Source organism: Oreochromis niloticus, linkage group LG12, assembly GCF_001858045.2.
Source record: "Oreochromis niloticus isolate F11D_XX linkage group LG12, O_niloticus_UMD_NMBU, whole genome shotgun sequence".
NCBI lineage: Eukaryota > Metazoa > Chordata > Actinopteri > Cichliformes > Cichlidae > Oreochromis > Oreochromis niloticus.
In genome coordinates, this window is record NC_031977.2 from 5,431,557 (window position 1) to 5,445,107 (window position 13,551).

Below are 13,551 nucleotides of genomic sequence, written 5' to 3' on the forward strand. Positions count from 1 at the left end.
AGAGAGACTGATAAAGTCACAAAAAAATAAAAAAATAAATAATACATATGTGACGTTAGTGTTTAGTATATAGTATTAGTATGCGATGACTGCAGACTGAAATAAAGTCTATTTGTGTTGGAACTCTGTTTTTGTGTATCACTCGTGTATTTGGTATGACACAAATGTAGCAAGACTTAGTACGTCTGCAGGACACCGAGAAACACAGTAATACTGTTGAAAGCTGATATCAGCTACAGCTTTTTAAATGCCTCTTCTCTCTTTTTTAAAGCACTCTGCTGTGTGTTACATCTCTCTGTTAAGGATGGGGGGAACAATCTGGGCCAGCTAGTCACTAAAGCTCCTCACTGGAGGAGGCCTGTGTGTGGGAAGTGCAGAATCGCCCCATGTGAATACAGTCGAATTCTAAAATCACTTAGTTAAGGATGAGACAACAAATTTGGTATTTATGTGGCTTTGGTTCTAAGAGATGATTGCTCACTGTAATCTAAGATTTAGTGATATTATTCCAAACCACACAACCAGACAACGTACCCCAGTTGTTGCTATCAGCTAGTCTCCAGTGTGATGATGCATTATTGAGCAGGGCTAGTGTTGAAGGCTGGTTTAACATGTGTGACATATTAAATTACATTACATGTTCTTAAACCTTCAAAACCTTCAACTTGTCCATTTACTTTCACTTCTGTCAAATTCCAATCAATCTTTTATTGAAATTTGATAAATTCATTCTAACAATGAATGCCAGTGAATGATTAACTAATCATTTTTCTGATCTCCTGACTTCTAATTTCAAGAATTGATTGTCATAAAAAAGTCAGTGATATAGATATTCAAGTTTGATGGCAAACAAAAAAGTATCAGGTATGGATCCACTGGCTGTCTAGGACCACATTTCCACTGTATTTTTGGATTTCAGTGAATTATCGCAAAAGAACTGCCATAAAATTTGCCGCAGACATTTGTTATATACATTTCTAAGTGTGAGCACCTCTTAATTTTTCATCTTTAGTTTTCTACTTGAACAGATTAGCCCAAAATCAATTCTCAGATAACTTTGAGGTTTTCATGACGTTCATCTTCAGTTCCTGGTATGTTGGCATTGATTCAGAAAGAAAGAAAAGTCCACTGAGGATAAAATGTAGTACTGATACAAGTGTAACAGAGTAATGCCATGCTGTTCAGACAGCTCTTTTTTAACCTATTGGCAGCGTCTGATCAAAAGAAACATTTGTTCCGTACTCACTGACATTCTCATTTGTATGCTTAATAGCATATGTCTTGAAGCACCACTGTGCCCTACAAAAAATAATTTAAGATCTAATAAAAAGCTGGCAGAGAAGTGGATATTTTCTGGGTGTGTGCACACTCCAGAGGTCTTTCCGTGTTGTGTTTCCTGATCATGCACTTTTATTTTCATTCACAGTGTAACCAAAACAGGCCTATCCTGTCCAAAGAATAGGCCTGGGACATTCTGATAGTCAAGTCAGAATGTCTGTTCATATGATAGGCAATGACAAGACGATAGAATTGTGTATTAAAATGTTTCCTACCTGACATTGGGATCAAAGCTGGAATTTTTATGCTGTGACAGCAGCGGTGCCCATTTAGCTGGTTATCATTATTTATTATCTGAACTATGCTTAGCCAAAGGGTCACCTGCCACTAAGGCCAGCACGAGTCCAGCTCATCTGCATGGGCATTCATCCAGCTTCCCAGCTTAACACACTCCCTAACGAATTACAACTGACCTTTTTAGCAGCAGCATCTGCTGGGCACTCACCACTGTAACCTTCTTTTCATCTCTGAACTTTTTCTCTCCCTCTGTTTCATCGGCTTTTTTCTTTTTTTCTATCCCCAGCCTCACTTTTCCAGCTCTACGCAGCTTGCCTCCGTTGATGTGCTGACACTTTATCGTAGTCAAAGACGGTCGGTAAGCAGGATTGTCTAGGTGCGAAAAAGAAGCTGGCTTCCAGCTAATTTGATCATTGGTGTGAAGTGTGCTGGTTTGTTTCTTCTGACTTCTCTGGTGAAGGAGAAACACGGGACAGAGTGGAAACATAACTTCCGTAATGAGCTCACGGAGCTGTGCTGAGGGAGCTTGGCTGTAATGTTGTTAAGAACAGCTGCTCTGATCAGATATTGATGATTGAATTGTGTAAAGGACCCCCTGTTGGTTTACGAGTGCGATGCCTCCCCTTATCCAATTACACTGGGTAAAAATTAATATTTTTCTCATTTAGAAGAGAGTCAACCTCTTGCAATTACAGCAATGTATCTGACAGTAAAATCCATTAGCTTAATGAATTGAACACCAAGGAGAGGCACATGTTAATTTGGTGAGAAGCTGTTGCTCTTTGTGCTTAATACTCAGCAGGACATTTCCTGCTTTCTCTCTTGTGCCTTTGTGTGATAGTCACACTCAGGAATAAGTTCTCTTCTCAGGTAAAAGTTAATTATTTTTTTCTATTTTTACCCATCCACCACAGGGGTGGCTGTAGCTCAGGAGGTAGAGCAGGTCACCTAATGATCAGAAGGTTGGTAGTTCAATCCCTGGCTCCTCCAGTCTGTATGTCAAGTATCCTTTGGCAAGATGCTAACCCCAAGTTGCTTTCCGATGCATCCATCGGAGTGTGAATGTAGTTAGAAAGCACTAAGTACCGCGAAAGTGCTTGTGAGAATGGGTGTGATTGGGTGAATGTGGCATGTTGTATACAGCACTTTGAGTACTCCGGGAAAGAAGAAAAGCACTATTTAAGAATCAAAATACTAAATGCATTTAGCTCTTTTGGATGAGCAGGCGACCATATGCCGCATGGCTGAAAGCGGCCGGCCTGACCCGTGGCCCTTTGCCGCATGTCTTTCCCTCCACTTGCCTGTCAATCTTTGCTGCAACTATCCAATAAAGCTAGTTAAAAGGCCAAAAAATATTTTTAAAAAAAGAAGGTTATCTATACAAAAGAGCTTGAACTCTCTACCAATGGCTCACCATTAGTTCTCACACATAGTTGTATATGTAGACAGGGCTTAACGAGCTTTTGACTGGAACTATTAGCATAGGTGTACTATTTGGGCTATAACTGAGAATATCAAGTATGAAACAGAGTTGATGACCTTTGAAGGGTTGGAAGTAGACTTAGGGTTTGGTTTAATGCTATCCCTTCCATCTATTTTCTGACAGACCCAAACTAGAAATCTTATAACAGAAGATCTGTTAGGTCAAAATTCAGTTCAGTTAAATCTAATTATATAGCGCCCAATCACAACAATAGTCACCTCAAGGTGCTTATAAACCCCAGAGAAAACCCCAACAATCAGATGACCCCCTATGAGCAAGCACCTGGCGACAGTGGGAAGGAAAAACTAACTAACTAAGGCTCAGGGAGGGGCAACCATTTGACCGGTTGAGGGTAAGGATACATGTAAGAGACTGGACTTGAAAAGCAATGTTTTGTACTTTTTCAGAATCCTTCTTACACATAAGTAGAATCATGCATGAAATGCTACCTAAACCTAACCCTAAGTGATTCACTAGCCACTTTGTGGACATTATGAAGTTTCGAGGGAACAATTTGGCAAATTAGCCAAATTCTAAATTCTAGTTATGTAAATTGTAAATTACACCTCTGACTCACAATGAGATACATATTTAAAGTACATGAATCTAATGTTCGTCTAATGGCAAACAGAAGATGTACGAGGTTGGTTTCAGAGTTTCAGAGAACAGGACAAAAGAGGACAAATGCCTAACCAAGGTGTTACAAGGGGTCTCGCTTCTTAATGAAATCGGTCAGTACAGTATTACCCAAAATCAAAACCATTAACAAAAAAGAACTTTTTAAGAGGCCTTGTTTTAGTGTTATTTATTAGGCAATGTTGAGATTTTTACAGTAAATTCCCACCATTGCTGACCTTAAATGCAGACAAAATTTAGGGTCAGAGCTCACATCCTAACAATAGATCCAGCTGAATGATTTTTCGTATCTCACGGGATTATGCATTGTGGAGAGAGATACTTATTTCTCTGTCTGTTTACTCCACATTGTAGGGTCATGGCCATTTAGTCCAAACTAAGATGAACATGCAGACTTTACAATGGCAGAAATAGAACCGAGCCCTCCTTCTAGCTATGGAAAATGAAGTCAGAGATAAGAGTTGCTTTCATTCCCAGGCTGCTGCAGAAGTTACCTCTGATGCCTCTGCTTCTTAACAGAATTTAGGCTGATTAATTATTCATTTTGCACATCTGCGCACCCTTGCTAAAATAGTCAGTGGCTCCAACTGGCACAGGCTGATAGAGCTCTCAAAGATGCTTATTTATGTTGTTTGTCCTCTAGAATCTGAACTAGAAGTGACGCTGCTCTCGACTGATTACAAGACTTAGGAAGAGAGTGGCAGTGCTGACTTATTTATGTTTCTCTTCTTCTCTTGCTGTTTATCTGCTGACACTTACACTCCTGACATGTTTCGCCCTTGTTTTCTCAGTCTGACCATATCGTCTTTGCTGCCAGAGAGCAGAAGGGCAGCAGTCCAGAGACAGAGTCCTTGTGTTATAAGTACCAGTCAAGGGCATGCCATTTCCTGGGAAAGTGATTCTAAATGCTAACAATAAAAAGAAAGTTTAAAACTGGATTTAGATACTTGTGCATCTATGCTTATCTATTCCTACTGCCTGTGACGGTGTATATGTGACAGCTGCACTGCAAAAACAAGCACAAAATGGTGACATCAAACTCATTTAGAAACCATTCCTACAAGACTGCTCAAAGAAGTCCTATTAATGCTTCAATCTTCAATATGATCAACTGATCTATAATAAACGGCTATGTACCACAGGCCTTCAAGCTAGCAGTAGTTAAGCCGTTACTTCAAGGGCGTAGATTTGGTTGTGGCATTGGTGGGGACGGATGATTCAACCACCGGACCCTGCCCTGTTTTTTTTTTCCCCCTTTTTGTCTTTGCTTCTTCATAAAAACAAAAGGAGAAATATACTTGCCTACATATGCTATTCTACATGCTTTGAAACCATTTTAAATTACAATTCATAGTGTTATATGTGAATTATATAATGTTAAATTACTATTATAAAAATGACTCAGTATTTTAGACTTTAGTTTACTTCAGCCATATTCCATATAAATCAGTATCATACAAAAATAAAAATAGCTTCAAATAGAGTCATGACAATAAAAGAATATGACTTTAAGGACTTAACAACATTACTTCAGTTATAGTACACCAACATCTCTTATACATTAGCACTAAGGGATCACTGAATGACCTGGTGGTTTTTGTCCATAAAACTGCTCATCTAAGATTACCACAAAGTAAAAGATCTCTCAGCAAAATTATGCAACATTTTAGGCACATTATTGCCCCGATGAAATCAGTGAGCTGGGATTTTTTATTCTAAGCATGAACTACTGTTACAGCAACAGACATGGACTACTGGTGCCCCACACAACAACTCAATGTCCACTATGTGAAGGAGCCAAACACATGCCTTCACCTCTCGTTAATCTATAGCACCAAATCATCAGTCAGTCACCTGTGACCTCGCCTCTTCACCTCTGTCCGAGCTACAACATGGCAGAGCTGCCTCTGTCACCTGATAAATAACAGTGAGACATTCCAAATACATGCAGTCACACATGTGCTTCAGATACAGTCATGAACCACCAAGTCATCATCCAATTTCACCTGTGATCTTGTATCACCATTGCTCTCTGAGCTTTGTGTTGGTTCTTCTGTCACCTGACAAATAGGACATACATGACAATAAGAATAAAATGTGGAGCTGCTTCAGTGTTTCTGTCAATTTGTGCAGATCTTGACTCTCAGTAATGTTTGTAGGGTGAGTGCATTTTTAAAACAATTTGTGCAAACTGCACTCCAAGGTGGAATATTTGCAAAATCATGACTACCTCTGATATTTTGTCTCAAAAATTAACCCTATGAATATGTCAGTACCATTAGGATGAAATTATTGTGTCACAAACATTTTAACGTTAGACATATAATTTTAACAGCCTCTGTAAACTAATATCCTGGCTTGCTCGAGGCTGCCGTTTTGTCTGACAGTTTCAATCAAAATTAGAAATGCTACTCTGGGAGACTGAGATAACTGCTAAAACTAAACAGAGCTCCCAGTAGAGAACGTAATTTAACTCTTTCAGCACCGCTAGGTGAATGAGACGTTGACAGATCGAATTCTCCCTTATCTCTCAACCACGGATCATGGCAGAAGGCTGATCGCTTAGCCTGGTTCTGCCGGACGTTTCTTCCTGTTACAAGGGGGTTTTTCCTTCCCACTGTCACCAAAGTGCTTGCTCATAGGGGATCATATGATTGTGGGTTTTTCTCTGTATGCATTATTGTAGGGTCTACCTTACAATATAAAGCACCTTGAGATAACTGTTGTTGTGACTTTTTGGCACTGTATAGATAAAATTGAATTGAACTGATTTGAATGGTAGTGGAGATACTGCACACTTGATTAACATGCAAGTTTATTCTTCTGTTCTGTTGCTGGTGATTCATATTCAAAGAATCCAACAGTTTCTCTGATGCTGAAACTGCTGTAAGCTGAATTTTTTTCCACACAGAAAATTGATCATGAATCATTATGGCAATACACAAAGATTCAGGTCTAGAAACAGAATTAGTATAAATCATTTTTTAAATAAATTTCCATCCTCCTACCTTGCCCAAAAACGACCACCAAATTTCTGTCTTTCTCCTTCTTTTGCAGTTTGCTGGCATGATGAACTATCAATTAGTAATAACAAGGAAAAAGTTGTAGGCTTTTTCATCGTTCTGTTAATGAAAATGTAAGATACAACCCCAAATTTAAATAACCCTTACAAATTATACATTACCACAAGCTAAGTTGTACTCTCTGTGAATATTAAAGAGTACACTTATGGGAAACTTGTAAAACCACATAGACTGCATGTAAAAGGCCGAGGAAGCTTCTAGGTCTGAAACATTATGGCCAGCAGGGGTGAATCATCTGACTGCAAAAAACTTTAATTTGAATTTAATGATGACTTTGATAAAGTGACCTGATTTTTGATTTGTGAGCTCAGTCTCTTTTTGTGTTCTCAGTGGATGCTTGAGAGTATTTTTCAGTTCAGTGTGACACTCATTTTTTATAGAATGTTATCTCCTTAATAAAAAATAAATGTTAAAGTAGGGTATAATTTAAGGTGTGCCTCCCTTGTGATTGACAAGTCTCTAATGAGCCTTTTCCCTTGGCATTCTCCAGCTGTCTGTCAGAATATTAGTGTTTCCTGCTTGTGCTTGACAAACCACAGGACACCTGGTGCAGTTTTTAAGACCAAACTCATCCTCACCATGTCCCCACTAAGTGGTTTGAGGATTATTAAAGCTTTGATGATCATATGCTGTACAATGATTCCTGGAGTAGAGATTTTGAATCTAAAACCAATACCAAGATGCATCTTCTTCCATTTTGTTATTGATGCATCTTAATGTTGCTTGACACTCTTGAGCTGAATGTGTGTAAGACCAACAAAGACATAACAGTGGACATTACCAGAAAACTAGCAAAGAACCTTCATCCTCTCAGCATGAATGGGGTCCAGCTAGAGAGGGTAGATTCCTTTAAATATCATCATCATCATTGTCTCTACTGGGGTGGCTCATGTACTAATTGGAAGGTTGGTGGTTCGATCCCTGGCTGCTCTTCGATAAATCCATCGAAGTATGATCATGTGCGAATGTTAGAAAGAAAGCATTATGTAGAAAAAAGCAGAGAATAAAATGCTTGCATGAATGTGTGAATGACACAAGTTGTATAAAGTGCTGTGAGTGCTCAGATAGAGTTGAAAAGTGTTATATAAGAACCAGTCCATCTACCAAAATCATAAGTCTGAAGGACTTATGATTTTGCACTACAGTGAGCATCCTGAGTAGGACCTTCACCGCCCAGATGGGGAACTGCATCCAATGGGACCAGTTGTCCACTACTAGTTCATTCTGCCGAAAAAAAACCAAACAGTAGTTACAATCTCCCAAATCTGCAGGATATATACATCAACATACACACCTTACTAAAACATGTGTTGATGGTTTCATTACTTTGTCACCCACTAGTGCCTAAGTGTGTTAAATAAAACAGGCAACCTAATTGTTTTTAAACTGTATTTTTAAGACTTCTTAAAACTTGTTACAGTTTTCCTACTTTTGCTAATAGCACAGAGCTATTAGCAAAAGTAGAAGATTTCATAATTATCAGTTACATGCAAATTAAGACAAAACTGTAACAAGCAGAAGTTTTTGTATTTTGCTGGTTGTTTGACTTTTTATTGGGGGGAGGGGGGTAGTAAATTGAAACAAGTTTGCGATAAGTTCTTCCCAAGTTCCCTCTGTCCCATGGCTCCAAATGAAGATGCGCCTTTGTAAATGAGGATGAGTTAAGCTTGACTGCTTCCAAATATGAAATGCGAGCTTCTAATGGAAATCAGGCTGAATTAGTAATAGAAAGCAGAGAGGGCTCAGCTATGAAAATAAAAGGTTTTTGCAGCCATGTCACCAAGAATACATTTTTTCTCCTCCAACACACAGCCTGGAGTTCACTTTTATACCTTAATGAATTCCCAGGAACAGCTCGTCTTTGATCTGTTGTTATTTATTCATTAACAAATAACATTTTAGCTTCATGTCTTAAGTGGGATATTTTGTATAGTTTTTCTGACTCATTGCTTGCAAAAGCTGCTCAGCATCTGTCACTAAGTTAATAAAATATTGATTAACTGTGTTGAAAATATGAAATGAGTTTATTGTTTACTTGCTCTATTACATCTTGGTTGGTTTGTCATAGCTCCCTGTAGACCCACAAAACAAGGCTGCTTGATAGTACCAATGGAAATCAGACAGCTTTCTGTGTTTGTGTGAATGTACAGTGGACATATTATGTCGTTTTGTCAGAACTGTTAGTCAGAGAGGTCCAGTGTGATTCGGACTTGCCGTTTAAATAAAAAACATTTTCGCTAACTTCTTTTGACTCAGCCTGTCTTTCAATTTCTCAATAAAAGCCTGATTTTCCCCCATTTTTAACCTACAACAGTCAGCATTATGTGTGCAGTTCTTAAAAACACCTGCCAAGAACTGAACTCCAGTCAGTAAATGTGTTTTCTCTTTCTCCAGATGAAGTCAACAGAGGTGGACCAAGGGCTTTTCACAGACAGCTACTGCAAAGTGTGCAGCGCTCAGCTCATCTCCGAGTCCCAGCGGGTCGCCCATTATGAGGTGAGAGTCACATGACCCTGATATACTATACTACTCTATTGGAGCTAATGACAAGCTTTGTGCTGTTTAGGCACTGCCCCCAGAGACATTTGGAGAATCTATCCACCTGAGCCCTGCAGCTCCACACTGACATACACCTGAGTTCACCCAGTTGTTTGTTCTTTCATTTAGCCTCAGTTGAATGCAAACCTAGAAATACAGATATAACCAAAAGAGAAACTGAACTTTGAGATTTTCCACAGCTCATACTTTAAGGGGTATTCATGCACACTACCTAACATTTTAACCCCAAGAGATTATTGCTGAATTCAGTTTGACAGCACAGTTGCAGTAAACAAGAAAAGCCATTACTCACAACAACAACAATGCTACAAAACATTTTAAAGTTAGGAATAAGTCTCTAATCTCTCATTTTGTATTTAAGTATTACAAAGTGATACAGCTAATCTAGCAGTGTGGTCAGTCAAAAAAACAAAAACAAAACTATTAGTAGCCTACTGCAAAATAATTTTAGGACTGGTGTTAGATTGGTAATCAAAGCCAAGTATTGTATCCAAAAAAAATCAAATTTTCCTTTCTTTAACCTTACAGTTCACAAGCTGAATTGCCCTTTGTTTCTAATGGTTAATACAGTTCCTGAAATGGAAGCCCACTAATTAATGATATCCTATCAATACAATTATTGAATAATCTCAGTAAAGCCCTATTATTTTGATATTTTGGTGGCTGATTGAGTTGACTGATTGGGAAAACTGGCGACGCCTCAATCAGTCAACTAAGGTCAAATTGAGAAAGGCAGCCAGTTGGTTTCCTCCTGCCTGAGCATCATCAGGTAGTGGACCTCTATCTCTCTGCAGATGCCACTGCTCACTCACTGTCAAACTGAGTTTCAAGACCAGTGAGTCTGACTGCTAGCCTGCCGCTGCTGGACATCTGCAGTAACAAAAGTTGAAGGGACTCATATGAACACTACCGTCCAGGCAATATTAGCAAAGGCTGGCTAGCTGACTTTCATTCTATGAGAGGCTGAAAGAAAACAGTTTGAGACCTTGAGTCAATTAAGCATGTTATTGATTTCCTGTTGTTGTGCATCATGTTGCTGAGGTGAAATCTCAACAACGAAAACTAAATGCTTCTTTTTTTTTTAAAATATATTTTTCTGACAGTGTCACTTTGTCCTAACTTTGCCTCGTTCTAAGCTTGCTTTCCTTGACTTTGAATCAACTTTTCTTTTGCAACTCTTAAGAAGTCAGACTCTGTTTCCTGCAGGGCATAGTGCTCGCTGTGCTGCTGCTGCAGAGTGCTATTTAAAGTAGCCCTAACTGTCTATGGGAAACAGGAGAACTATTGTGTTCTTCAGGCTGTTGCAGGAAACAGAAAGTGGCTGTACCAATCCAAATCAAATATTAATTTTGTTATTGTGTGGTGAATGTAGAATACAGCACTTGGCCTGTTGCCTCCTGGAGATGGAGTGTATTTGGATTCTATTTTAGCACAGTTAGGGTCTAATGCATGGTGACGTGTTTGGGTCATGTTGACGACAGTAAGAAATAAAGGAAGTGCCACAACAAAGTAAACTTTTGAATCGAGATGGCAGTTTTGCGTTTGAAAGGTGAAGTGTTTGCATTTTGTTTTTGTCGATTTGTCCATAATGATTCCTGCAGTGTTGCGTTTGAAGATTTACAGTTGCTGTATATCAGACTGTAGATCTTCAAATCTTCTGACTTGCATCTGAAACTCATGACCTCTTTCATTAAAATATGAACATATGTAGAGCTGGGCGATATAAGATTTTTTCATATCACGATATGTTTTTTTCATTTCAGGCGATAACGATATATATCACGATATAAGCCAAATAACTATATTTGTAAGATTTAAATGTGCCGTTGCTCACAAGTTAAATGTGAAATAATCAGCAGCTTGTTTTGATTTAAATATTTATTTCCCATAATAAGTTCAACAGGGCAGATGTACTTAAAGAACATGAGACTTCAGTTTCAGATAAATAAAGGCAAATATTGCAAACTACACAAAAGGCAGCCGCTAAAGCGTTTAAGTTTCAAAACAGAACAAACAAAACAGACCACTAAATTGTCAATTCCACTTAGAAACAAAATATTAATTCTAAAAATAAATCTTAGTTTGTTTTTTCAGAAGAACAGACAAAATTGACTAACTTTTGTCAATATCAAATAAACTGAGAACTAAAAGGAAATTCTCAATCTCTCCTTGTTGTATAGCTTAGCTATTACCTCAGTTAGCTACTTGAATCCTTCATTTTCGACCGTGTTTATTGGTAGCATGTCTTTAGCAAGACAGTAGGCTATGGCATTCGTTATGTCGCTATTTCTCTTAGCTTTTTTGTCATATGGTAAGATGCTGGAGAAAGCCGACTCAATTGAGTGTTGCTGCTTCGCAGGGATTCTCCTGGTTGTTTTCGATGACGAATTAGTGCTTTCAGTCTACGGAACTTCTCTGGCCCTTCCTTTCGACAATCTCTCCGGGACTGGAACCGTCATCTGTGTTCTCTTCAGTAACCTGGTCACCCAAGCTCTCGGTAGATTTTTCTCTAGTGGGCAAACTCATTTTCTCCATTACCTGGCCGGCACGGCGGCTGGCTGCTTCCCAAACAAATACACATGTGCGGCTTGGCACTTGTGCTGTACACAACAAGTCACGTGACGTGACGCTGCGGCTGTGATTGGTTCTGCTCTGCGCTACTTAATTTGGATTGGCTGTTCTTTCTTTTTAAGACAGGAAGAGAGAGAGATGAGGTCTATCGCAATAGCTTCATTTTTCTATCGAGAAAAAGTTATTTCGCAATACATATCGTTATCGTTCTATCGCCCAGCTCTAAACATATGTATAAATCATAATAATGGTTGTTAATAATGAAAAAGTTCGTTTGCCAAAGAAAGAATGAAGCCAGAAGATTTTACGTCTATGCTTCAGGTGAAGTGCTGGGCCAGTTCTGTATCTGTAATTGAAAACTCCTTTTGAGGGGGGATGCACACAAAATTTTTGAAGCTTTTTGCAACAGATAATATGTTATTGTTAATGCCATTTCACATTTTTGGCCTTAAGCTTCTGATTTCATCACCCCCACCCCGCTCAAGGAATCTCCAAGGAAGACAGGCAATAATGATTTCCTCCCTTGGCCTCAAGCCCTACAGGTGGATTTTGAGGTGAAAGTAGGTCCTAAGGCATATTGTACTATAGGTACTGGCAACACCACCAGTGTCAGGAACTGTGGGCTGAGCTTTCAGGCAAATGTCATGGTTTTCCTCTGCAACTGTATAAGGTATATTGGGAAGAGTGTGCAGACTTCAAGTTCGACTCTGCAAAAACAAGAGAGATCAGAGGCAATAGACATGTAAATGGCTTTCAGGGCAGGAATAAATAATTAAATAACTAACTGAAAAAGAATTAATAGTTAAAACTTCCTGGACCATAGTAGGGGCTTTTTTATCAAATGGAGAACTTTTTCTGTATCCCCCCTTCAGATGAAACCTTTTTGACAGACTGGTCATCTAACTCACTCAAATATGATGATCTGTGATCGAGTCAGTGTTGCTTTGAATTTTTAAACTCCAAAGTTAAATCAGTCTTTGGGGTGACAGTAGACATGTAATTGATCTTTAAACCTCCTTTTCAAATACATCAAAGCAAGAGCTCCCCTGCAGAGTGGATCAGAGTGGCCTTTGGTTCTCAGTTCAAAGACATGAGTGTGGCGCATGTTAATTTATGCATCTGTCTTGTTGCATGTTTTCTGATTTGGGCGTGGACTACAGCCTCTCTTGACAAGCTGCACTCTTGCAAGAAGTGCAAGAGAACCTTTTTTAAACTAGATGCCTATTACGTTTTAATGTATTTTCCTAGCAGCGTTGAGTAACTGCTCTCAAAGAAATATAACACAGCTCGTTAAATGTCTGATTGTTCAACGTCTCTTTCACTTACTGAGTCAACAGCAGTTTATTAGTACTTGCTTGAGTGTGGCATGTTTTAGGGGCTGCCTATTCCTCGACGATCTAAGGCACTGTTTTTATGGCATCACAACAACCACAGCAACCAGACATTTAGTATTATAATGACTTATAAAAACACCAGGGCACCAGGGCACAAGTTATGTAGCAAAAATGGGATAAATATGAAAATATTAGGGAAATATATATATATATAGATATATATATATATATCTATATATATATATATTTAATCCTCAAATAGAAGACGTGTTAGAATAAGCTTAAATGAACAGGCTTAATTAAGCAGATG

General features: G+C 38.7%; 1 protein-coding gene across 1 annotated transcript in view; it reads left to right on the forward strand.

Annotated features, from left to right (window-relative positions):
• Positions 1-13,551, forward strand: part of zmat4a (zinc finger, matrin-type 4a) — a 147,925-nt gene that overhangs the window by 20,834 nt on the left and 113,540 nt on the right. The window contains exon 2 of the mRNA XM_005472923.4: positions 9,172-9,273. Coding sequence (XP_005472980.4) covers positions 9,172-9,273 — 102 coding nt within the window. The remainder of the gene's footprint in view (positions 1-9,171; positions 9,274-13,551) is intronic.